The sequence below is a fragment of the Mustelus asterias genome, unplaced genomic scaffold (assembly GCF_964213995.1).
Source record: "Mustelus asterias unplaced genomic scaffold, sMusAst1.hap1.1 HAP1_SCAFFOLD_966, whole genome shotgun sequence".
NCBI lineage: Eukaryota > Metazoa > Chordata > Chondrichthyes > Carcharhiniformes > Triakidae > Mustelus > Mustelus asterias.
In genome coordinates this window covers 45,248-73,046 of record NW_027590912.1, presented here as the reverse complement: position 1 = coordinate 73,046, position 27,799 = coordinate 45,248, and the positions used below count along the sequence as shown (strand labels likewise).

Genomic DNA, 27,799 nt, shown 5'->3' with positions numbered 1-27,799 from the left:
GCATTTCAATCACATCTGAAAAGAGAGAGGTGTTTGCTTTTGGGTTGTGTTGGTAGCGCTATATCAAAAGGTTTTGAGTTCATGCTCTCCTTCCCTGCCCTGCCTCTCCATTTCAGCACTTAATCTAAGCTGACTCTTCAGTACAATACTGAGGGGGTGTTGTATTTTCCAAGATGTCATCTCTTCAAGTGAGCTGATATAAACAGAGGTCCTGTGGAATTTTTTGGGGTGTAATTAGAAGATCCCATGCCCTCATTTGAAGAGAGGCCTGGTGTTTTCTCAGTCAATGCATGCACCATCAGAAAAAAAACAGGTTGTTGAACTCATTTGCTGTTTGTGCAGTGTTTAATTTACTGCTTGATTATGTAGCATAGAGGCAGCACGGTGGTGGTTAGCACTGCTGCCTCACAGCGCCAGGGACTTGGGTTCGATCCCCAGCTAGGGTCACTGTCTGTGTGGAGTCTGCACGTTCTCCCCGTGTCTGCGTGGGTTTCCTCTGGGTGCTCCGGTTTCCTCCCACAGTCTGAAAGACGTGCTGGGTTTAGGGTGCATTGGCCGTGCTAAATTCTCCCTCAGTGTACCCGAACAGGCGCCCGAGTGTGGTGACTCGTGAACTTTCACAGTAACTTCATTGCAATGTTAATGTAAACCTACTTGTGACACTAATAAATAAACTAAACTTCATTGTGAGATGTGCTGAGTTATATGCTATACAAAATGTGGGCAGCACGGTGGCACAGTGATTAGCACTGCTGCCTCAAAGCGCCTGGGACCTGGCTTCGATTCCCTGGGTTCTTGGGTCACTGCTTGTGTGGAGTTTGCGCGTTCTCCCTGTGTCTGTGTGGGGGTTCCTCCAATTTCCTCCCACATTCTGAAAGACGTGCTGGTTAGGGTGCATTGACCCAAACAGGCGCCAGAGTGTGGCGACTAGGGGAATTTCACAGTAACTTCATTGCGATGTTAATGTAAGCCTACTTGTGACTACTAAATAAGCTTTAAATGTTAGCTTTGCTGTTTTAGGTGGTGTGACTATTGGGCATTTCCAGCCCTTGCCTTTTTATGGCCATTGCAAATTTTGGGTTTGTGCAGAATAAGACTGCTTCTTGGCGTGTGCCTGAATATCATCATTCTGCAGGCCTCTTAATGTAAACTGCTGTTAACACCTGCTACCTGCTGAAATCATGCTCTCTTTCCAGCCCTCGTTTCCTCCCAGGCATTAAATGTGCATCAAAGGTTATTTCTCCAGCTGCGATTGGGGTGAGAGTGGGTTTAGTGGATCCATTGAAAACAACAGTTGACCGCCCATTCTGACTGCTCAGTCACAGATTCCTGCATAATTGGTCTTCGGTCTTGCTTTTTGAAAAATATCTACATTTTTAATTCCTTTTCTGTTGTCATTCTGATAGATGTGATAATTATGTCCAGATGACATTTCTGGATTTGAGAGAGAATTGAACCACAATACTTGCTTTCGAGTGCTGTCTAAACTTCAAAGTTTGTAATTTGAACTCGTGCTTTCAATATAGTAAGCATGCTGGTGTTTGTTCAGTACTGACGACCACTGATAGGTGATTTAATAGTAGCTTACCCCCCACTGCCAGAATGAAATATTAGGCCTTTATTCCATACCCTAGCTATATAGGAACTCGACTGAATCCTATACATAGCTTTCACAACTTTTATGTTTTGTTTGCCCCTGCCCTTTGGGAATAGAATAAAAGGCAAAGCAAAGGAGGAGATTAACATGGAAGTGATGGGATGTTCTGTTCAGATTAAATTGCAAAATGTTAAGAAGCCAAGCCGACTAGTGTGCGATTCATTATGGGTTTCCATTTCTCTCCCTCTTATTCTTCACTCCCCTTCGCAATTCTTAAAACAGCCATAAGACACGAGTGCATTTCTGAACCTGTAATCTTCTGACTCAGAAGCAAGAATGCTTCTCGCCCCGTGCTGGGGCAGCACAGTGGTTAGCACTGCTGCTTCACAGCGCCAGGGACCCGGGTTCGATTCCCGGCTTGGGTCACTGTCTGTGTGGAGTCTGCACATTGTCCCCGTGTCTGCGTGGGTTTCCTCCGGGTGCTCTGGTTCCCTCCCACATTCTGAAAGACGTGCTGGTTAGGGTGCATTGACCCGAACAAGCGCTGGACTGTGGCGACTAGGGGAATTTCGGAGTAACTTCGTTGCAGTGTTAATAAAAGCCTTACTTGTGACTAATAAATAAACTTTAACTTGAACAAAAGCAAAATACTGCGGATGCTGGAATCTGAAACAAAAACATAGAAGCTGGAAAATCTCAGCAGATCTGACAGCATCTGTGGAGAGAGAATAGAGCCAACGTTTCTAGTCAGGGTGACCCTTCGTCAGAGCAGCTCTGACGAAGAGTCATCCTGTCTTGAAACTTTGGCTCTATTTTCTCTCCACAGTTGCTGTCAGAGCTGCTGTGCTTTTCCAGCATTTTCTGTTTTTGTCTTAAAGCATACAAGGCCCTTGGCATTGCAGTGACACTCAACAACTGCGTAGTTCTGCTGTTGCAGCGTTCCCTGTTGGCTCACTAAACCCATGGGCATCTTGTTTGTGATTTCACAGAGAAAAGCAGTTGGGTTCCAATTCTGATAAGTTGTCCTTTGCCATTGTTTTTCAATCATGTATTGAGAAAAGTATCATCGTTGTTAATTCTTTATCTATTGCCATTCTGATAGATGTATTAAGTTGTGTTCAGGTGACATGCTTGGAGTGGAGAAAAATAAGCCATAATTCTTTGTGCTTTCATTGCTTTCCAGCGTTGTGTAAACATTCAAGTTTTGTCACTTGAACTCCTGCCTTTGAATTTGGTTTTTTTGCAGTGTTGATGTGGGCCTACTTGTAGCGCTAATAAATAAACTTTAAACAGTACACACTACTCCACTCGCGCCTCCTCCCACCTTTCCTCATAAGTTGATTTAAAATGCCATTATTTGTGTATATCCCAGAAACACATCAGAATTACTCTGGAGATGAGAGAAAACTAGAAAGTGCAGGGTAATCAAGTTTAATGAATGCTGTCAGCTGTGGCTGAGTGAGAAGCATTCTTGCCTCTGAGTCATAAGATTACAGGTTCAAAATGCACTCCAGAATCTTAGCATCCCGACAGTGCAGAAAGAGACCATCCAGTCCATCGAGTCTGTACCAACTCTCCGAAGGAGCACAGTACCTCTGCCCTATTCCCCCATACGTTTTACCATGGCCAATCTTTGGACTGCAGGAGGAAAACCACACAGACACTGGGAGAACGTGCAAACCCCACACAGATAGTCACCCAAGGCTGGAATTGAAATTGGGAACCTGGAGCAGTGTGGCAGCAGTGCTGACCAACCACAATGCTGCCCACTTGAGCAGTCTAACACTCCAGTGCATTAGTGAGGGAGTGCAGCACTGCCAGAGGTACCATCTTTGGATGAGACATTAGATGAGACCCAGCCTGCCTTCTGAGGTGGATGTGAGGGATCCATCAACGTTATTTGAAGAAGATCGGGTGAGTTTGTGGTGAGCTCTTGTCTATCCCGAGACCAACATAATTGAAACAGATTATCTCCTCTTTCATCAATAGCAGAATTGAGTTTAGAAATCGGGAGATAATGCTGCAGCTGTATAGGACCCTGGTCAGACCCCACCTGGAGTACTGTGCCCAGTTCTGGTCGCCTCATTACAGAAAGGATGTGGAAGCCATAGAAAGGGTGCAGAGGAGATTTACAAGGATGTTGCCTGGATTAGGTGGCATGCCTTATGAGGATAGGTTGAGAGGTATTGATAGAGTTCTCCTTGGGGAAGCGAAGGATGAGAGGTGACCTGATAGAGGTGTATAAGATGTTGAGAGGTATTGATAGAGTGGATTGTCAGAGGCTTTTACCCAGGGCTGAAATGGTTGCCACAAGAGGTCACAGGTTTAGGGTGCTGGGGAGTAGGTACAGAGGAGATGTCAGGGGTAAGTTTTTCACTCGGAAGGTGGTGGAGGCGGATTCGATAGGGTCTTTTAAGAGACTTTTGGACAATTTCATGGAAGTTAGTAAGATAGAGGGTTTTAGGTAAGCCTAGTAGGTAGGGACATGTTCAGCGCAACTTGTGGGCCGAAGGGCCTGTTTGTGCTGTAGCTTTTCTATGTTCTATGTTAATGTCTGTGGGAGCTTGCTGCGTGAAAAATGGCTCCGAGTTTACTATGTCACAACAGTGATGCACTTCTTTGATTGTCAAGTTCTTTGAGTATCCTTAGACCCTGAAAGATGCTATAGAAATATGTTTTTTTCTCCTTTTGAAAGATCAAAGCTGATTAATTCACGCACATTTGCAGTGGAAGCACTTGAGGCCCAGTGTAGCTTCCCCACCCTCCCTGCAATCTGGTAGAGCCCAAAAATGGAATCTTGGACCTTTCCTGGTTCTGTGCCACACGTCGTACTGCACTCGATGATGGACTATTGGAAGAACTGTCCTTTATCCAAAGATAAAGTCGACGCACCACTAGGGCTGAAAAGTGCGATTAGTGTAAAAATAACTTGTATGTGACCAGGTACATTTTTGTTCAGTCTGCCAAAAAAACCGTTGCTATCTTTATATCAGGCAGTCTGGCAGATGATCATCTTCCAGCGTGGTGCTGTTGTGTGTATTGACAATGTACACTTGCGCTGTCACACTGATGTGAAATAAAGGAAGTCAGATCTATACACATTTTCAGAACTGATTCAAGAGCTTAACCCTAACGAGGAATTCTTGGTGAATCTGGAATTGTGTTGCCGCCTTAATATTTAACACATCTTTTTGGAATGCTTAATGATGTATGTGTAGAGTTTAAATATCCTCCAGTGTTAGAGCAAGGCTGGATGTGCTGGACCCTTGAAGATATTCTCAGCCTTCGCTTTCTTTCGATAAGTGCGCAATAGTAACTGGTACGGGATTACAAAATGATTACTCTGAACCGGCATCCAGAAATGGAAATCCCCAATGAATGAATTTAGTTGCTTGCTGTTTGAACCCTGCATGTTGTAACTTGGCCTATTTAGCATATTGGTGCCAATAAGCCATGGGGAGAATTGCTTCAGCCAATATATTTTTTGCGATATTCTTTAATTCGTCATCTCAAATTTCTGCCAGCATTGCAATGTGATGGACTTGTAACCACTGGGACTTCATAGTATTATGTAGCTCAAATTACGCAATCTATAAGCTAACCGTACTACTAGATGTGTCAGTGTTTTACATAGTTTCACATTTGATCAATGAGCATCATGGCAAATTAAAATCTTTGCAGCAGCGTAAAAGTTTCTGTCAATTCCTTACCTGAAATTCCATATCTTCATGTTTATGATGATTTATCTTTCTGGTGAGAGTGGGTTAATGTTTATAAATCCATGGGGCAAATTTGAAATACCTGGAAGTGACTGAGGAGTAATTCTCTTTTCACTAAACTATTGACAGAGAGGTGTGTGTGTGTGTCTCGCACCGCGTTTCATGACCTCCAAACGGACCAACGAACTTCACTTGCCAGCAGAATACTTTTGAATTTCAGTTGTTGTTTTAACGTGGTCAGTTGTAGCTGCACAACAAGTGCCCATGAACAGTAATGAGATAAATGATCAGTTAATCTTCTGGTGGTGTTGATTAAATAATAAAATGTTCATTCAGATAGTTTGAGCATACTCTTAGAGTGTGCAAATAATATTTCAGAAAATCCACAGACGTGGCCGAGGTTTCCATACTGCTGAGTCTTGTGATGGAAAGAATGCTCATTTCGCAGTGCTAATTGATCAGCTGATGGTGAAAGAGGGTTCCAAGATCAAAGCACGGCACAGGAACAGGCCCTTCAGCCCTCCAAGCCTACGCCAATCATGTTTACCTATCTAACCAACCGCTTGTATCCCTCTATTCCCCATTTGTTCATGTGCCTATCAAGATGAGTCTTAAATGTGGCTAATGTAACTGCCTCAACCACCTCACTTGGCAGCACATTCCAGGCCCCCACCACCCTCTGTAAAAAAAAACTTCCCCCCGCACATCTCCACTGAGCCGCCTCTTCTGTCTCTCTCTCTCTCTCCTCCTCCTCCTCCTCCTTCCCCCCCCCCCCCCCCCCCCAAAAAAACCCCATCTTGAACTTTTGCCCCCTTGTAATTGCCTTTTCTACCCTGGGAAAAGGCTTCCAACTGTCCACCCTATCCATAACCTCTCATTCTATGAACTTCTATCAAGTCGCCCCTCAGCCTCCGTCTTTCCAGGGAGAACAATCCCAGTTTACCCAATCTCTCCTCATAGCTAATACCAGGCAACATCCTGGTAAACCTTTTCTGTACTCTCTCCAAAGCCTCCATGTCCTTCTGGTCATGCGGTGACCAGAATTGGACGCAGCATTCCAAATGTGGCCTAACCAATGTTTTTACCAACTTTTATACTCGTTTCTTCTTTTAGTGAAATATAATGGGTCTATAGAATGATAACCGCCCTCAACTAAATGTAAGTCTACACCTTATTTACAAATTATGAAATGTCTTTGTGGGTGCTAATGATAAACACTCGGGGAAATTGGCATGTAGACATTTAAGAATCTGAACTGTGACTTCCTGTCAGTAATATTTTTGGAGACATGGGCGTATAATCAAGGTTTCGGTATTCAGCCTGTCAGGCCTGCTACATTACTCAGTTAGATTCTCGTTAATCTGTACATTGGCTTTATATACCTGCTTTGTTTCACCTCCCCAGGTGTGCTCTTATCCAAATTCTTTTTTTAAAAGCTATGCACCTTAACTCTTGAAAATTTAAATTTGTTTACTGATGTCGTCGCCAGTTCCTGAATGGTTGTTAGTAAAAGGAACATGTAACATCTCTGATTTGATTTGATTTATTATTGTCACATGCATTAGTATACAGTGAAAAGGATTGTTTCTTGCGCGCTATACAGACAAAGCATACCGTTCATAGAGAAGGAAAGGAGAGAGTGCAGAATGTAGTGTTACAGTCACAGCTAGGGTGTAGAGAAAGATCAACTTAATGAAGCATAGAACAAGAGTAAAAGATAGAGTTAGAAGGTATGCTGGGCACAGCTTGCAAGAAGTCGTCTCATTCCGGTTCCATCTTGACCACTGTTCTGCAGATCAAGATCATCTCAAGTTTGACTTGCAAACTGATATCAAGTTAGTTTTAGTACCAATACGACAATGTTACAGATCAGTGTCCCTGAGAGTGGGAAAACAAAACTATTCAGGACCTCTTTCCCACCATCCCTCTTTCCTGCCATCCCTGATACCTTCACCTGATTTTCCGGCAGGGGTTAGGATATTATACCAAGAATGTAACTGTGATTCTAGAATCTAATTTTTTATTTGACCGCAGTAAGCTAAGTATTTTATGATTCTTCATATAAAGCTAGATCTCCCAGCCCATATATCTCAGCAACCTGATCAAAAGTAAGCTGGAGGAATTTGTAGTCAGTTTGGCATGGTAAATGGCCACATGTCCTCAAAATTCCCATGCCCTAAGTGGATTGCTAGTCTCCCTTTTGTATAACTCACGGTTTGACCTATACTGCTGTGGGTTTGTTCTTCCTGTGACCAGTCATAGTTGGTGAACCAGAATGATGCTATTCTGTCGCAAGAACTAATTTGGTTTTTCATCTTGAGATACCAATTCCTGATTGGGTACAGCCTCCATGAATTAGGTTGTGGAGTTGCTGGGGTGGGCACAGTAAGAAGTCTCTCAACACCAGATTAAAGTCTAGCAGGTTTATTTGGAACAGAGAGCTTACGGAGTGCTGCTCCTTCATCCACTCGCCTGATGAAGGAGCAGCACTCTGAAAGCTCGCAATTCCAAATAAACCTGTTGGACTTTAACCTGGTGTTGTGAGACTTCTTACTGTGTCCATTAATTAGAACAATTTAGGGATTGTTTAGGTGTTTATTTCATATTCAACTTTGATTCTTCTTCTTTGTCATTCTACACATCTTTCCCTCCAAGGTGGTTGGTTCTTCCCTCACCTCCCCTGCCCGCAGATGTCTGTTTTCTCAACGGAAAGTTTTGCAGCTGCTTCATGATTTTTCATAGGCGTCTAATTCTGAAGATATTACAATTTGTATAGTATCTCTGTCTCCATCATTCAGAACTGTGTGGATATTATTGATGTCACTGGTATCTGGCTCTGAAATTTGTCACTAAAGGCCACTCGAAACATGGACTTCCTTCTCTTTTGCGTTTGCATTTTAGACCAACAACTGGACACACTTCTAATCGTGCATCTGTCTGTGCTTGAGCAAAAAATCCAGTGCTGTGCTGGACCTCTGTGGGGAATACCTGGGAAAGCGATCACAATACAATTAGACACAATAATCTTCAAGCAAAGGCTACTGACAATGTAATGCTTGTCACTAATTTCAAGAGAGCTCATTGTACAATTCCATCCAAGATTTTTAAGTCAGTGTTAAGGAGAAATGGATAATCTCCAAAGTATTTTTTTTTAAACACACATGGCAAAACACCAATACAAATATCTAAATATGTACAGGAAAAGCATTGTTAAACTAAAAATATTTTAATAGATTCAATAAGTATAATTCTCCAGAGAATAGAAGCAAATATTAGAATCATAGGATCCCGACAGTGAAGAAGGAGGCCATTTTGGCCCATCGAGTCTGCACCAACCACAATCCCACTCGGGTCGTATCCCCATAACCCCACTTATTTATCCTGCTCATCCCCCTGACACTAAGGGTCAATTTATCATGGCCAATCAACCTAACCCGCACATCTTTGGACTGTGGGAGGAAACTGGAGCACCCGGAGGAAACCCACGCAGATATGGGGAGAACATGCAAACTCCACACACACACACTGACCCAAGACGGGAATTGAACCCGGGTTCCTGGCGCTGTGAGGCAGCAGTGCTAACCACTGTGCCACCGTGCTGCCCGCCATTGTCCACCAATGAGGTGTAGTGCTATCACTGATTTGCTGGTGGTGGGGGGGGGGGGGGGGGGTTGTTATGGTTTCCGCTGACAAAGCTGAGAAGATGTATTCTTTAAAAGCGGGTAGCTAATTGGAAGAATTCGCTGAATCTGACCTGGTAAGTACGATGCTCAAACTTTCAGCTGCAGTTCCATAGTCTGATTCATACGGCCCTATTCATCCTCCCCTCCAAACCAATTTCTCGTGTTGTCAGTACTTGAGCAACCAGTGCAGATCATGTATCTGCCCACAGGGAGAATTAAACTCCAGACCCAGTAAACGTGGGTGTCATCGGCTTGCATTCCAACTGTTGGTTGAGGAGCAGCTTTGAAGTCTGCCTGTGAAAGGCCTCTTCTTGCGAACTGCGAAAAGTGTGCACCACTTTAAAACTAAACATGTCAGCGTTTCTGCCACTTCTCGTGTGTGACACTTATTAACTTGATTTGTGATTTTGTGGCTTGTGGTGGCTACCACTAAAATGTATATTTGAGAGTATTTTTAGCCCCAGCCCAGAGACCTAAATGTATTGCATCATAGCATTTCAAATGAAATTTAAGGCTGTGCTTTGCACCGTGCTATTTCGATGTTTAAAATTTGGCTATCGAGTAAAATACAGTTGCATGTGACTGTACCATGTCGGAGTTCAGCTATTTTTACCTTCGACCTTGGCACATGACAGAATTTTATATAATTTTACAGGTGTCTACTGTATTGTGTAATCCTTTTCTTGTTAATTGCATTTGGTGAATTGCTGTTATAACAGTGTTGGTTTTCTGGTTTCCTTTACACTATGTATTATCCTTTTTTTTTCTCTCATGCTGTTTCAATCTGCATTTCAAATTCTCTCCACTTTGCCTAAGGCATTGTTACTTTATTTTTTTTGGTTTATGCTCGATATATTGAGCTGCAAGGGAAGTTTGGAAGGGACAGGCCTGAGTGCTCAGTATATCTAAAGGTAGGGAACATTAGCGCACCTGGTAATTTGAGTAATGGGTATGATTCGCTGAAATCGATATGGTTTTATGATGGAAATGGTGTACTTTATTTGATGTGGAGATGCCGGCGTTGGACTGGGGTGGGCACAGTAAGAAGTCTCAACACCGGGTTAAAGTCCAACAGGTTTATTTGGAATCATGAGCTTTCAGAGTGCTGCTCCTTCATTAGGTGAGTCCTGATGACCCGCCTGATGAAGGGGCAATGCTCTGAAAGCTCGTGATTCCAAATAAACCTGTTGGACTTTAACCTGGTGTTGTGAGACTTCTTACTGTACTTTTTTTTAAGCTGTAACTCGCAGCATAGATGAAGGAAACCATGTTTGGATTTTGAGAAGGCAATTGATGAGGTCCATATCAGAGGTTGTTACATAAGATTACATAAGGACCCCACGCACCCCGGACATTCTCTCTTCCACCTTCTTCCGTCGGAAAAAGATACAAAAGTCTGAGGTCATGTACCAAACGACTCAAGAACAGCTTCTTCCCTGCTGCTGTCAGACTTTTGAATGGACCTACCTCGCATTAAATTGATCTTTCTCTATACCCTAGCTATGACTGTAACACTACATTCTGCACTGTCTCCTTTCCTTCTCTATGAACGGTATGCTTTGCCTGTATTGCACGCAAGAAACAATACTTTTCACTATGTTAATACATGTGACAATGATAAATCAAATAAGATTAGAACTAATGGAATTGGGGAGTAACATATCGGCTTGGATTGAACATTAGTTAATAGACAGAAAATAGATTTGGGTAAGTGTGTTCTTTTTAGGATGGGAGGGTGTGGGTTGCCACAGGGATCAATAACTGGGCCTCTGATACTTACAATTTATATCAATGATTTAGATAAAGGAACTGAGTGTAAAGTATAGTTTGCTGACAATACATCAAAGGTTGGGAAAGCATGTACTCTGGATGCAAAACTGTCTGGAAGGGGATATAGACCAGTGAAGGTGGCAGATAGCTTATAATTTGCCGAATGTGAGATGAACTACTCTGGTAGGTAGATTGGAAAGCAGAATGGTTTTTGAAACAGCTGAGACTTATAAATGTTGGCAGTTAGGAAGGCAAAACGTTTAACTTTTATTGCAAGGGGGAGGTGGACTACAAGTGTAAGGATATCTTGCAATTTTATAGGGCTTTGAGATGACGCTTGGAGTGCAATTTACCCACTATATAATTTTGGTCTCCTTCCTAAGGAAGGATATATTTTCCGTGGAGAGGGATTCATTAGATTGATTCCAGGCTGATCTACAAAGAGATTGAATAGGAGTTCAGAAGAATGAGGGGATTGCATTTGAAACACACACTTCTTGCAAGGTAAATGTTAGATGCTATTTTAACTCGCTGCGGAGTCTGGAATTGGGAGCGAGAGGAGGAAAAAGTTCTTCATACGTTTATGAATTCCAAAGGCTATTTGAGATAACTAACAGAAAGCAAAGAGTGGGGGTAAATGGGTATTTTTCTGGTTGGCAATCAGTGACTAGTGGTGTGCCTCAGGGATCAGTGTATACTGATTGTATACGATTTACATAGATGATTTGGAGTTGGGGGCCAAGTATAGTGTGTCAAAATTCACAGATGACACTAAGATGAATGGCAGAGCAAAGTGTGCAGTGGATGCTGAAAGTCTGCAAAGGGATATAGATAGTCTGAGTGAGTGGGTGAGGGTCTGGCAGATGGAGTACAATGTTGGTAAATGTGAGGTCATCCGTTTTGGTAGGAATAACAGCAAAATGGACTATTATTTAAATGTAAAAAATTGCAGCATGCTGCTGTGCAGAGGGACCTGGGTGTCCTTGTGCAAGAATCACAAGGAGTTGGTTTGCAGGTGCAGCAGGTAATTAAGAAGGCAAATGGAATTTTGTCCTCCATTGCTAGAGGGATGGAGTTTAAAAACAGGGAGGTTATGTTTCAGCTGTATAAGGTGCTGGTAAGGCCACACCTGGAGTACTGTGTACAGTTTTGGTCTCACTTGAGAAAGGATATACTGGCACTGGAGGGGGTGCAGAGGAGATTCACTAGGTTGATTTCGGAGTTGAGAGGGTTGGCTTATGAGAAGAGACTGAGTAGACTGGGGCTTTACTCATTGGAATTCAGAAGAATGAGGGGTGATCTTATAGAAACATATAAGATTATGAAGGGAATAGATAAGATAGAAGCAGGGAAGTTGTTTCCACTGGCGGGTGAAGCTAGAACTAGGGGGCATAGCCTCAAAATAAGGGGGAGCAGATTTAGGACTGAGTTGAGGAGGAACTTCTTCACACAAAGGATTGTGAATCTGTGGAATTCCCTGCCCAGTGAAGCAGTTGAGGCTACCTCATTGAATGTTTTTAAGGCAAGGATAGATGGATTTTTGAACAGTGAAGGAACTAAGGGTTATGGTGAGTGGGAGCTGAGTCCACGAAAAGATCAGCCATGATCTTATTGAATGGCAGAGCAGGCTCAAGGGGCCAGATGGCCTACGCCTGCTCCTAGTTATGTTCTTATGTGATCAGTGTGTTCAAGACTGAGATCAGTTGGTTTTTGGGATGGGTGGGTACTAAGGAATGTGAGGGAAATGGGATAGAGTTGTAGAAGTTCAATCGTACAGAGTGGCAGAGCAGGGTCTGACCTACTGCACCTGTGTCTTATGTTCTTGATGTAGAGATGCCGGCGTTGGACTGGGGTAAACACTAAGAGTTTTAACATTATTTTGTAACTTGAGTTTGTGTCTTTAGATGCCCTGTTTGTGAACAGAACTCCCATCACCTGACGAAGGAGCAGTGAGCGCTCCGAAAGCTAATGGCATTTGCTGCCAAATAAACCTGTTGGACTTTGACCTGGTGTTGTTGAAACTCTTACTGTCTTATGTTCTTGTCATGTCTTCTTGGGGAAGATGAGCCACGATCTAATTTGGTGGTGGAGACTGTAGGGCCAAATGGTCTACTCTTGTTTCTTATGTTCTTACAGGATTATACTAAGTTCAGAGTGGACACATCAGTTTTTGTCAAAGTTTAAATGTTTTAAACCATTTTTCATGTCTAATGTTTAAGAAAAAATTGAGGGAAAAAAACTCTTTATTTTTGCTTGACAACTGTGCATGCTTTCCAGAATCATGGACATTTTTATGTTTGAATTGGTCCCATGTGTGTGGAGGGTGTGCTCAGTTCCTCATCCATTGCTCATTTATAAAACTAAGCAGACAATATAGGCAGGCAGCTTGACTGGCGGAGTGAAGTGGGGTAAGAATTTTAACAACACCAGGTTAAAGTCCAACAGGTTTATTTGGTAGCAAATACCATTAGCTTTCGGAGCGCTGCTCCTTCGTCAGATGGAGTGAAGTGGTACAGCCTGGCAAATTTGGAGAATGCATCGATATTAGCCAGGTTATTTTCACAACTGTTACTTTTCTTTTTGCTCCTATTGTCCCACCCTTGGGTTGCACTCACTTTCTGGGGTTATGTCTGTAAATACCTCTGACTTGCACGAGTGCCTGTTGTTGATGTGTGTGCCTAGGGGGCGGGGGGGGAGTGGGGTGGGTCGGTCAAGTGTTGTACTATTTTTGTTGTGTCGTGCCCCAGGGGATTGGATTTGCGACTGCTCTGTCTAGCTTGCATTGGGTGTGCTTTTCCCCTCCGAGTTAGCTCTAGGTGGGACATTTCTCCATTAAAACAATCCCGATTATTGACTGAATCGGTTTTAATTTCCTCCAACAGCAAGTAAATGCATTCTGCCTTGTGACGCTGTTACTTTTTATCACCTTGTTTTGATTTAAACTGTTGAACTGCTCTGCAATTAAGTTGTTAAGGGTTTGAAACAATTCAGTCAATATGTGCAGGGATGTGAATGTTCTGACCTTGACCAGGCTGATGTGATTGGGAGGGTTGTTGGTGAGATTAGGTTTGATATTTGGATACAGAATTTCCTTTGAAACTTACCCAGAACAATCTTTAGTCTTCTATCATTTCCTTTTTTTTTAATGAGAATTTCAAATTGAAACCTTACGGTGCAGAATATCTGAATGGAGTTGCAGATCAGGACTGTAGTTAAGCTTGAATGATTGATACAGCCGTTCTGCTTTTTAAAGTTTGGCCCATGTGCAGAGCAATTGCAACATAGTGTTTCGGGTGGGAAAAAAGTGCTATTAAATGGAAAGGCTATGCAACTGCCTATGCATTCACAACAAAGTTGTTTCTTTCTGTCCCATCCGCTTTGTTTTTAATCCCTTCTGAAAAATACTGATCTTTGCTGAGACACAGTTTCAAAAATGTTAGTTGCTGGAAGGTGCCATTCCAAAGAACAAAGAAAATTACAGCACAGGCACAGGCCCTTCGGCCCTCCAAGCCTGCACCGACCATGCTGCCCAACTGAACTAAACCCCCTTCCCTTCCGGGGACCATATCCCTCTATTCCCATCCTATTCATGTATTTGTCCAGATGCCCCTTAAAACTCACTATCACACCTACTTCCACTACCTCCCCCGGCAGCGAGTTTCCAGGTACCCACCACCCTCTGTGTTTTAAAAAAAGCTTGCCTCGCACATCTCCTTTAAACCTTGCCCCTCACGCCTTAAACCTATGCCCCCGAGTAATTGACTCTTCCACCCTAGGAAAAAGCTTCTAACTATCCACTCTGTCCATGCCCCTCATAATCTTGTAGACTTTTATCAGGTCGCCCCTCAACCTCCGTCGTTCCAGTGAGAAACTGCAGTTTCTCCAACCTCTCCTCATAGCTAATGTCCTCTATACCAGGCAACATCCTGGGTAAATCTTTTCTGCAACCTCTCCAAATTCTTCAAATGAAGGAAAGGCTTGCAGGGGAGGCAAGGTGAGAGAGGTGGCATGAGAGGGGAGGAGGAGAGGCAATGGGGAAAGGGGGCAGCCTGATAGTTGTGGAAGTGGGGGGGGGCGGGCATGACATAAGAATTGGGATGATATGAGAGTGATCACATGGGGGGGATGTCATGGTTAATGGATCAAGTTGCAGTAAAGATACTAATTTCGTTGCGTATGTGCTGCAGGTCTCCAGGTTTAGCCCATATAAGTATCACTGTTTTATTTATTTGTTCTCAAATAAAGGCTTGCTTCAGGTGCTAGCTTCATGTTTCAAGCTTGTTTGTGTTTCATCCCCCCCTCCCCTGCAGTTCACATCTTATCTGGCCAAGAGAGAACCAGCTAGAGTTCTACTCTTGAGGTGATGGCCTAGTGGTATTATCGCTAGACTATTAATCCAGAAGTTCAGCTAATGTTCTGGGGACTTGGGTTCGAATCCCGCCATGGCAAGTGGTGGAATTTGAATTCAATAAAAAGAAATCTGGAATTAAGAATCTACTGATGACCATGAAACCATTGTCGATTGTCGGAAAAACCCATCTGGTTCACTGATGTCTTTTAGGGAAGGAAATCTGCCATCCTTACCCGGTCTGGTCGACATGTGACTCCAGAGCCACAGCAATGTGGTTGACTCTCAACTGCCCTTGGGCAACTAGGAATGGGCAGTAAATGCTGGCCAGCCAGCGACGCCCATGTCCCATAAATGAATTTTTAAAAAACTTCAGACTTCCACCTGTGCACCAAGAAGTGGTCTCACTGACCAGTTCTGTGCTTTTATTTAACAAGTCGGCTTCTGGAGGGAATGCGCTAGCCTCCTTATGAAAATCTCATTGAGACTAAAAGATTCACTTCATGTGGAGTACAGTGCCAGCATATTATTCATTCCTTGGTACAACATGTTTGAATTCCACTGCACCATGATATCCTTTGCAGTTGTTCCAAACCCAATTTTAATTTTCTATTTGCTAACATCTATAATATTTGAGTAGTCAGCACTGGAGTGCACCAACTTGCATTATTTTGACATGAAACTGAGATGCTACGTTGCAGAAGGTAATTAAAACAACGACCATATTTATTCTCTGCTTTCCTCTCCAGTTTGTAGCGATCTCGTTTTCTCTTTTTTCCATTCTAATGCGAGGTCTGCTGTCCCATTTTCCTCTTAACCCAGACAAGCAAGTGTAAGAATTACGGAGCATTAATTTACTGAGCAGGTGGCTGCTTGGTTCTGACAAAGTAAGGTATCTGTGGAGGGAAGACAGTCCAACACAGCTGGAAATACCCTGGGAAGGAAGAGGTGAGGACTGCCTGTTGAGTGTGGCTCAAAATGGGGAAACTGCTGAATGGGGGAGATACAGAAAGGCCAAAAACCTCCATAACTGGAGGAAAAAGAAAGTGGAGCTCTCTAAATTTGTAATCCAATGATTTCATACAGCTGAGGAGGCCATTCGACCTATCATTTTTGTCAGGCCTTTGAAGGAGCTATAAAAATGGTTTCCCTTCCCAGGTCCCTATAGTATATGCTTTGCACCATTATTCCACATTACCGTGTTGTAAATTAAGATACTAATGGTTGCAGAGCTGTTACGGGAGTAGTGGCAGAAGATGGAGAGGATGAACTGTGCATTGACTCAACAAATACAATAACACTGAACTGTATTGGTTTAAGTGCAATTTCCTTGCAGTATTTTGACACCAATATGAACTGGTCTAATGATACTGCTTCATTTGTGGTATAAAAATAGTAAAAGGATGGTGAAAGGAGTAGTGAGGCCAACTGGAACTAGGGGGATTTATGCATGGAGGCAGAGGGCATGGCCGAGAGGAGCAGTGGTATTGTCACTGGGCTAGTAATCCAGAGACCCAGAGCATGATCTGGGGATCCGGGTTCAAATCCCACCACCGCAGATGGTGAAATTTGAATTCCGTAAATTTCTGGAATTAGAAGTCTAATGATGACCGTTGTCGTTAGTTGTAAAAATCCATCTGGTTCACTGATGTCCTTTAGGGAAGGAAATCTGTGACGCCAGATCCACAGCAATGTGATTGACTTGCCAATGCCTTCTGAAGTACGGGGCAATTAGGGATGGGCAATAAATACTGGCTCAGCCAATGATACCCACATCCCATAAGTGAGTATAAAAAAACTCAAAAAAACTGTACTTTTTTTATACTCATCTTTTCTTCCTTGGTACAGATGCAGAGAGGAAGTGGAGGCACTTGAGACACTGGAAGGTCTAAAATATGATGATGAGATATTGGTAACCTTGGGTGTTTAAATGTTGATGTGGCACCCAGAACTGAATGAGATGTGTCACAGGACTGGAAAATTGTTCAAAAAAGACCAATCAATTCAGGACAAAACTAACTCTTACTTGGATGAATGTAGATTAAGCCAAGAAAGCCAGCATAGATTTGTTAAAGGCAAATTATGTTAAACTAACTTCAATTTCTTGATGAGTTTGAGGGTTGATATAGTGTACATGAACTAGCAAAAGATGTTTGATAAACTGTCACATAACAGGCTTGTCGGAAGCCAAACCCCCATGGAATAAAATGGAAAGTGGCAGCTTGAATATAAAGTTGATTGAGTGACACGAAACAGTAGTGGTGAATGATGGTTTTTCAAACTGGATGAAGCTTTTGGAGTGGAGTTTCCTTGGGGCCAGTCCAAGGACCACTGCTTTTCTTGATGTATGTTAATGGCCAAGACCTGTGTGAGCAGGACACAATTTCAGAATTTCTTATTGCGCCAAACTTTGAATGTTATGAACTGTGAGGAGGGTAGTGATAGACTTCAGAAGGGCATAGACAAGGAGGTGGAATGGGTGACAAAGTGGCAGATGAAATTTAATACAGAGAAGCATGAAGTGATGCGCTTTGGTCGGAAGAACAATAAAATAAAGGATGCAATTCTGAAATGGCCACAGCAGCAGAGAAACCTGGGAATAAATGCACACACATAATTGAAGTTGACAGGGCAGGTTAAGAAAGTGGTTAATAAGGCTATTGAGATCCTGGGCTTTGCAAATTAAGGGAAAGAATGCAAAAGCAAGAATGTTATGGTGAACCTTTATAAAACACTGGAGTATCACGTCCAATTCTGGGCACTTGAATTTAGGAAGGACGTGACGGTATTGAAGATGGTGCAGCAAAAGATTTGCAAGAATGGATCCAGGGTTGGGGGACTTCAGTTGCCTTGATAGACTGGAGAAGCTGGGAATGATTTCCTTGGAGCAGAGAGGCTTGAGGGGAAACTTGGTAGCGGTGCTCACAATCATTAGGAATCTTGACAGAGCAGACAAACTCTTTCCATTAGCAGAAGGGTTGATGAACAAGAGGACACCGACTTAAGGTGAATGGAAAAAGAACCAAAGGTGACATGAAAATATTTTTTTTAGCTGTGAGTGGTTGGAATCTGGAATGCGTTGCATAAAAAGGTGATGGAGGCAGATTCAAACACTATCTTCAAAAGGGTATTGAATAAACACTTGAAGAAAAGTAATTTTGCAGGACCAAAGGTAAAAGGGCAAGAGAATTGGACTTGCCAAATAGCTCTTGCAGGGAATAAGCATGGGCTTAACTAGTCACATAGCTGGCTCCTGTGCTGTAACATCTCTCCTGTCAAAATCACCTTTGACAATGAACAATCCGATAAGTCCCACAAGACATTCAGTGCGCAGAAGGGTTAATAATGAACGGTGAATGCATATTGAGCTCTCTTTAACATTTAGAAACCTTGTTGAATACTAAAGCCCAGCTGTGTTTTTGAGTCCATTCCAGCCTGTGCCATCTAATGTTCAGTGATAGTTACGAGATTTTCTAAACTTGGTTGCATTACATTTCCCACCTCACCTGAAATAAAAAGCTGGATGTTTATATGTTTTTGTTTGACAAGTTATTGGTCCAAAGTTTCCCTTTATTCCCCTGTAGAAACTTGAATTTGTATTTGCCAGATAAATGACTGCTTACATGTGCTAATGGTGCATGTAATATATGGCGGTGGATGAATGGTGGTGATAAACCGAGGGGCAAGGCAAAGCTTCCTTTCCAGAGGTTTGACTTGTACTTTGTTCGTTTTGCAGCTTTCATCAGTCAATGGCATCAGGACCCCAAGGAAAAGGTTGTTCTGCAGTTGCTTTCCCATCTTCCTTTACTTCAGCCCGGGAACGTAGAGGCCAAGTCCGAGTACATGAAACTGCTGCAGAAGGTGCTGACCTATTCCATCGATAGCAATCTGTTCATTGAGGAGAGTAGACAGCTGTTGTCCTATGCACTAATCCATCCTGCCACCTCACTGGATGACCGCAGTTCGCTGGCCTTATGGCTAACCCACTTGGAGGAGCGCATGTCGAGCAACTACAGTTCACAAAATGTGGGGCCGGCAGACTCTATTTACACAGGAGTGTACAACCAAAATCAAAGGCAGAATGTCGAAGACAAACTAAATGAATGGCAAAATCGGGCGGATAGCAGCATGTGCGTCACTGTCCCTGTCTGGCAGGACAAGCCAATGACCTGTGAGAATGGGCATTTGCCTCTGCATACATCTGCATCGGTGCCATCTGCTATGAACAACATTGGAAGCAACACAAGTACAGGTAAGGTAGATGTTTGATTGTCAAGTTTGAACATAAATGGTGGCTCCCACTTGAAGCCATGTGCTGAATGTTTCTGACATCATTGCAGGTGGTGGTTAAAGACACATTTGTTTACCAGAATGGCCCCGTCAACAAAAGTGGACTTTGCATTCATAGAACATTACAGCGCAGTACAGGCCCTTCGGCCCTCGATGTTGCGCTGACCAGTGAAACCAATCTAAAGCCCATCTAACCTACACTATTCCAATATCATCCATATTCATCTATTCTGTTCTACAGCTACGGTCTCCATTGGACAATTCGGAAGCTTTTTGGCATTAAATGTGTTGATGCGGAAACTCTCTGCTCTTATTCCCTGCCCCACTGGGTAAAGGCAGCATTCATTTTAATCCACGCCTACCGGAAGGTTTAGGACTAGCTTCTTAATATTCTTAGTGCATAAATATAGACCACCAGTGATAGTAGGCAGCTTGATCATGGAAGACATTATGAGCTTACCTGATCTGATCTCCTCACTGTGCTTGACAACCTTCCAGCAGAAGCCAAAGAGAAAACGCTGGAAAATCTCAGCAGGTCTGGCAGCATCTGTGGGGAGAGAAAAGAGCCGACGTTTCGAGTCCAGATGACCCTTTGTCAAAGCTGAAAGAGCTTGTCATTGAGCTTTAACAAAGGGTCAGCTGGACTCGAAACGTCAGCTCTTTTCTCTCCCCACAGATGCTTGCCAGACCTGCTGAGATTTTCCAGCATTTTCCCTTTTGGTTTCAGATTCCAGCATCCGCAGTAATTTGCTTTTATCCAGCAGAAGTTCTTGGATATTTTGGGATCACTAAAACTTCTGAATTTATTTTAATTGCCACTATTCCAGAGTTGCCTTTACATGCAAAATGATGAGCAAACAAAGTTTAAACCCCGAGCTGCATCAGTGGTTCGTAAACCGTAGAAATTGCAGTGTACCTGAAGGCCATCCAACCTATAGCACATACCCTGGTGCTAGCTCTTCAGTTATCGACTCTGATTATACTGCCTTCCTTTTTTGCAGTTTATTTCAGACAATGTTAAAGTCTACCCAGAAGCGCTTGTGGCTAAACATTTTATACCTTGACTATTAAAATTTTCATCATTAGTTTTCAAGTTGGTTTTGGGGTGGCACAGTGGTTAGCACTGCTGCCCCTCAGCTCCAGGGACCTGTGTTCGATTGCCGGCTCGGGTCACTGTCTATGTGGAGTTTGCATGTTCTTCCCGTGCCTGCATGGGTTTCCTCCAGGTGCTCAGGTTTCTTCCCATACTCCAAAGATGTGTGGGTTAGGCACATTGGCCATGCTCAATTGACCCTTAGTGTCCTGAGATGTGTAGAGGGATTAGCGGGGTAAATATGTGGGGTTACGGGGATTGGGTCTAGACGGGATTGTTGTCGGTGCAGACTCGATGGACCGAATGGGCTCTATCTGCACTGTCAGGTTTCTATGAAGTCTCCCAATATCCCTGCCCCTCCCTAGTTGTATCACATCCTTCAACACTTAAATCTCTACATCTGCAGTTCTGGTCCCTTGTGTATCCCTAATTTTACCGCTTCAGCTGCCTGAATCGGGAACTCTGGAATTCCTTCCCTAAATCTCTGCGCCTTTCTACTACTCTCTCTCCCTGCTCCTTAAAACTTACCTTTTAGACCAGGCTTTTTGTCACCTGTCTCAATCTCCTTTTCAGTGTACAGTTCTGCTGACGCTTGCTGTGAAGCTCTGAGATACTTGCTGTGCTAAAGGTTCTGTGTAAATACAACATTACTGCCAAGATTCTTCCATTATCCACCCTTTTGTTGTATTGTACATTGTTATAGACACAGCACCCCTTAATCGTCCCTGATCCAATGGAACATGGCCCAAATTTCTACCAAACCAAAGAATCTTTTCTCGAGCTATCAATCAAACGAGCAGAAAAAACTTGGATTTTGTCACCTTTGATGTCCTCTGGGTGTCCCAGCGCACCTCACATCCAGTTAATTATTAGTTGGGCATGATTATTATGGTTGACTAGTAGTGTCAATGCCTGCGCTACCTGCTAATGCTGACCTCTGCTTATATCAAAGTTTTTCTTATTGATATTTGCACTGAATCATAATTAAAATTTCAAGAGTTTCTGCTTTTAATCATGGAATCATAGAAACCCTACAGTGCAGATGGAGCCCATTCGGTCCATCGAGTCTGCACCGACAACAATCCCACCCCAGGCCCTATCCCCACAACCCCGCACATCTACCCTGCTAACCTCTCTAACCTACACATCCCGGGACACTAAGGGGCAATTTAGCATGGCCAATCAACCTAACACACACATCTTTGGAGTGTGGGAGGAAACCGGAGCACCCGGAGCAAACTCTCGCAGACATGGGGAGAATGTGCAAACTCCACACACACTGACCCAAGCTGGGGATCGAACCCGGGTCTCTGGAGCTGTGAGGCAGCAGTGCTAACCACTGTGCCACCATGCACTGTGATGGTTCTGCTTCTGCTGAGATACAAGTTTTTCGATGGAAGTAACTAAAACGACCTTTTATCAGATTTAAGTTCAGTTATGTAGTTGTTTGTATTCAGTTGATGTGGTTTGCATTGTGTGATCTTTGCCTAGTTCTGTAACACACTTTAGCGTGCAACTCTATTAAAGTGAAGGAAGAACTACAAGGTCCATTCTCAAATCTGACAGTAATTTGCACGTGGCAGTTTGCTGTGAGTTGATGTGCTTTCTATGTACAACACTACCTGACAACAGCTTAACCCTTAGAAGTAGAGTTGTTGGTTAAAAGCTTTATTTGGGTACTCTCTCCAAAGGTACTAGTCCAAAATTCACTTTACAACAAGTGTAAGATCTCACTGTTCAGTAGTTTTCCTAGTTATTAAGTTGGTGAATACACTCACCGGTGTGAAAGCAACCAGGATGCTTCTCTGTTAGGTTCCTGCCTCTGTAAAGTTAGATGGTGGTAATGGATTGGCTGGAGTTGGATGCTAGCACCTTTGGCTGGGTACGGGGAAAGTCGGGCAAAAGTTTCCTTTCTGAATTATGTCCAGTGACTCCTACTGGAAAGTTTGCATGTATAGACGTTGGGTGAGAATGTACTGACTAATTAGAATCATAGAATCCCTACAGTACAGAAGGAGGCCATTTGGCTCATCGAGTCTGCACCGATTCTCCAAAAGAGCATCCTCACGAGGCCCACACCTGGACCTATCCAGTAACCCCACGCATTTATCCTACTAATCCCTCTAACCTACACATCTTGGGACACCAAAGGGCAATTTAGCATGGCCAATCCACCTAACCTGCACATCTTTGGACACTAATGGGCAATTTAGCATGGCCAATGCACCTAACGTGCATATCTTTCGGACTGTGGGAGGAAACCAAAGCACCTGGAGGAAACCCACGCAAACACTGGGAGAACGTGCGAACTCTACCACACAGACAGTGACCCAAGGCTGGAATCGAACCTGTGTCCCTGGCCCTCTGACACAGCAGTGCTAACCACTGTGCCACCCATGGGTGAGGACAAAGATTTATAATTTCAGGCTGTCTATCATTCTGCAGTTCAGTACCCTGCCTAAGTTGATGCATAAGTAAGAGCTACTTGGGGAACTACCAGAGGCATGTTGATATCTGTGGAGGCATAACCTGGCCCGAGTTGAGGAACGCCAGTTTTTCTGAACACACCACTTTAAATGAAAAAAGTTAACAAATCACTTGAGAAAGAATTGCATTTGTGTAGCACTTTTCAAGACCACCAGATATCTTGAAGCGATTTTACAGCCAATGAAGCAGCTTTATATTTAAAGTGTTGTCCGTGTTGTAATGTGGGAAATGCGGCAGCCAATTTGCACACAGCAAGATCCCACAAACAGCAATGCGATAATGAGCAGATCATTTGGTTTGGTGATGCTTTCGTTGAGAAAATATTGGCCAGGACACTGGGGATAACTCACCTGCTCATCACCAAGTTCGTGGGACGGGATCTTTCACACCTGCCCCCCTCGATTTAACATCTTCACCCGAAAAGATGAGTGCTGCAGCCAACAGCGCAGCCCTCCCCCAGCACTGCACAGGAGTGCCAACTTTGAATTTTACGCTAAGATAATGGTACACCCATTTGAAATTGTTGAGGTCGACCCGAAATCTCTGCTGAGGTCTGCAGGCACTGTCCTTTGCTATTCATGCACTCTGACATTGATAACCATGTGAGAATATGGGCATGGGTCAGAGTGATCTCATGTCCTGTTGATCTCTGAATGTGGAAAATTATTTCATACCCTCACCAACTTTATAGATGTGGCACCTTGCACTGAGCTAAGCACGTATTTTAGTGCCAGAGTAACTGATTGTGTACAATAGGATCATAGAGGTTTACAGCATGGGAACAGGCCCTTCAGCCCAACTTGTCCATGCCACCCTTTTTTAACCACTAAGCTAACCCCAATTGCCTGCACTTTGCCCATATCCTTCTATACCCATCTTACTCATGTAACTGTCTAAACGCTTTTTAAAAGACAAAATTGTACCCGCCTCGACTACTGCATCTGACAGCTTGTCCCAGACACTCACCACCCTCTGTGTGAAAAAGTTGCCCCTCTGGACACTTTTTTGTATCTCTCCCCTCTCACCTTAAACCTATGCCCTCTAGTTTTAGACTCCCCTACCTTTGGGAAAAGATATTGACTATCTAGCTGATCTATGCCCCTCATTATTTTATAGACCTCTATAACATCATCCCTCAGCCTCCTACGCTCCAGAGAAAAAAGTCCCAGTCTATCCAGCCTCTCCTTATAACTCAAACCATCAAGTCCTGGTAAATCTTTTCTGCACTCTTTCCAGTTTAATATCCTTTCTATAATAGGTTGACCAGAACTGTACACAGTATTCCATGTGTGGTCTTGCCAATGTCCTGTATAACTTCAATAAGACGTCCCAACTCCTGTATTCAATGTTCTGACCAATGACACCAAGCATGCTGGATGCCGCCTTCACCATTCTGTCCCCCTGTGACTCCACTTTCAATGAGCTATGAACTCTAGATCTCTTTGTTCTACAACTCTCCCCAACGCCCTACCATTAACTGAGTAAGTCCTGCCCTGGTTCGATCTACCAAAATGCAACACCTCATATTTATCTAAATTAAACTCCATCTGCCATTTGTCAGCCCACTGCCCCAGTTGATCAAGATCCCATTGCAATCCGAGATGACCTTCTCCACTGTCCACTATGCCACCAATCTTGGTGTCATTTGCAAACTTACTAACCATGCCTACTAAATTCTCATCCAAATCATTAATATAAATGACAAATAACAGTGGACCCAACACTGATCCCTGAGGCACACCACTGGTCACAGGCCTCCAGTTTGAAAAACAACCCTCTACAACCACCCTCTGTCTTCTGTCATCAAGCCATTTTGTATCCATTTGGCTATCTCACCCTGGATCCTGTGAGATTTAACTTTATTCAACAACCTACCACATGGTACCTTGTCAAAGGCCTTGCTAAAGTCCATGAAGACAACATCAACTGCACTGCCCTCATCTACCTTCTTGGTTATCCAAAAAACTGAATCAAATTTAAGACATGATTTTGCACTCTCAAAGCCATGCTGACTGTCCCTAATCAGTCCTTGCCCCTCTAAATGCCTGTAGATCCTGTCTCTCAGAATATCTACTAACAGCTTACCCACTACAGATGTGTGTCTCACCAGCTATAGTTCCCAGGCTTTTCCCTGCAGCCCTTTTTAAACAAAGGCACAACACTTGCCATCCTCCAATCTTCAGGCACCTTACCTGTGGCTGTCGATGATTCAAATATCTCTGCTAGGGGACCCGCAATTTCCTCCTTAGCCTCCCACAGCGTCTTGGGATACACTTCATCAGGTCCCGGGGATTTATCTACCTTGATGTGCTTTAAGATTTCCAGCACCACCACCTCTGTAAGATGTACATTCCTCAAGACATCACTATTTATTTCCCCAAGTTCCCTAACATCCAGGCCTTTCTCAACATAAATAGTGATGAGAAATATTCATTTAGGATCTCCCCCATCTCTTGTGGATCCGCACATAGATGACCTTGTTGATTCTTAAGAGGCCCTACTCTCTCCCTAGTTACTCTTTTGCCCTTTATATGTTTGTAGAATCTCTTCGGATTCTCCTTTGCCTTATCTGCCAAAGCAATCTCGTGTCCCCTTTTTGCCCTCCTGATTTCTCTCTCAACTTCACTTCTACACCCTCTACTCTTCTTAGGATCCACTTGATCCCAGTTGCCTATGCATGTCGTGTGCCGCCTCCTCCCCCTTGACCAGAGTCTCAATATCCCGAGTCATCCAGGGTTCCTTACCAGCCTTGCCCTTCACTCTGAGGAATGTGCTTACTCTGAACCCTGGTTAGCACACTTTTGAAAACCTCCTACTTACCAGACGTCCCTTTGCCTGCCAACAGACTCCCTCAATTAACTTTTGAAAGTTCCTGTCTGATACCATCAAAATTGGCCTTGCCCCAATTTAGAATTTTAACTTTTGGGCCAGACCTATCGTTCACCATTGCTATCTTAAAACTGATGGAATTATGGTCACTGGTCCCAAAGTGATCCCTCACAAACACTTCTGCCACCTGCCTTCCTGATTTCCCAAGAGGAGATCATGTTTTGCTCCCCCCCCCCCCCCTCTAGTCAGACCATCTGCATACTGAATGAGAAATTCCTCCTGAATGCATTCAACAAATTTCTCTCCATCCCAGCCTCTAATGCTATGACTGTCTCAGTCAATGTTGGGAAAGTTTAAACCCCTTACTATTACCCTATTTTTCTTGGAGCTATCCGTAATTTCTTTACATATTTGCCCCTCAGTTTCCCGCTCACCATTTGGGGGCCTACAGTACAACCCTATCAAAGTGATTTCCCCCTTCTTATTTCTCAGTTCTACCCATATAGACTCAGTGGGCGAACCCTTGGATATATCCCCTCTCAGTACTGCTGTGATGTTTTCCCTAATCAAAAGTGCAACTCCCCCATCTCTCCCGCCTCCTGTTCTATCTTTCCTATAGCATCTGTACCCTGGAACATTGAGCTGCCAGTCCTGTCCCTCCCTTAGCCATGTTTCAGTAATAGCTATAATATACCTGCCATTCAGATTTTTCTGGATTACGTGCTTGAGTTTAACACAAGTGGAGAATTTGAGGACGTTGAACAAATATTTTGTCTGTCTTCACAGTAGAATTTACAGAAATAGAGGGTAACTGTTTAGCTAACAAATAGAGAACTTAATATTAGCAGAGAAAAGGTATTGGAGAAACCTAAAGGTCTAAAAGCTGACTAATGTCTGGGAGCTGATGGCATACAGCCTAGGGATTTAAATAAAACTGCAAAGATAGTGGATGCACTGTTTATGGTTTCCCTAAATCTATTAGATTCTAGAATTGTCCAGTGGATTGGCGGTGAGCAAATGTAACTCTGTTATTTAAGAAAGGAGGATGAGAGCAAATGAGGAGCTACAGACCTGTTGGCCTGAGACCATCAACTGGCACCTATTATTAATGATGTGGAGATGCCGGCGTTGGACTGGGGTAAACACAGTACGAAGTCTCACAACACCAGGTTAAAGTCCAACAGCTTTATTTGGTAGCAAAAGCCACTAGCTTTCAGAGTGCTGCTCCTTCGTCAGATGAGTGGGAGTCATGTTCACAAACAGGGCATATAAAGAGACAAACTCAATTTACAAAATAATGGTTGAAATGCGAGTCTTTACAGGTAATCAAGTCTTAAAGGGTCAGACAATGTGAGTGGAGAGAGGGTTAAGCACAGGTTAAAGAGATGTGTATTGTCTCCAGCCAGGACAGTTGATGAGATTTTGCAAGCCCAGGCAAGTCGTGGGGGTTACAGATAGTGTGACATGAACCCAAGATCCCGGTTTAGGCCGTCCTCGTGTGCGGAGCTTGGCTATCAGTCTCTGCTCAGCGACTTTGTGCTGTCGTGTGTCGTGAAGGCCACCTTGGAAAACGCTTACCTGAAGATCAGAGGCCGAATGCCCGTGACCGCTGAAGTGTTCCCCAACAGGAAGAGAACACTCTTGCCTAGTGATTGCCGAGCGGTGTTCATCTGTTGTCGTAGCGTCTGCATGGTTTCCCCAATGTACCATGCCTCGACATCCTTTCTTGCAGTGTATCAGGTAGACAATGATGGCCGAGTTGCAAGAGTATGTACCGTGTACCTGATGGATGGTGTTCTCACGTGAGATGATGGCATCCATGTCAATGATCCGGCACATCTTGCAAAGGTTGCTGTGGCAGGGTTGTGTGGTGTCGTGGTCACTGTTCTCCTGAAGGCTGGGTAGTTTGCTGCGGACAATGGTCTGTTTGAGGCTGTGCAGTTGTTTGAAGGCAAGAAGTGGGGATGGCCTTGGCGAGATGTT

General features: G+C 43.6%; 1 protein-coding gene and 1 long non-coding RNA gene across 2 annotated transcripts in view; one reads left to right on the top strand and one right to left on the bottom strand.

Moving 5' to 3' along the window:
* Positions 1-27,799, top strand: part of samd4b (sterile alpha motif domain containing 4B) — a gene marked incomplete at its 3' end in the record, with an annotated part of 94,552 nt that overhangs the window by 22,261 nt on the left and 44,492 nt on the right. Inside the window, exon 3 of the mRNA XM_078205756.1 lies at positions 18,854-19,369. Within this exon, the coding sequence (XP_078061882.1) occupies positions 18,854-19,369 (516 nt within the window). The remainder of the gene's footprint in view (positions 1-18,853; positions 19,370-27,799) is intronic.
* On the bottom strand, positions 6,844-9,380 carry LOC144487673 (uncharacterized). Its single transcript, XR_013496442.1, has 2 exons — positions 9,071-9,380; positions 6,844-8,304 (listed from the first exon to the last, which is right to left on the bottom strand). It is a non-coding gene; the product is annotated as an uncharacterized LOC144487673 (long non-coding RNA).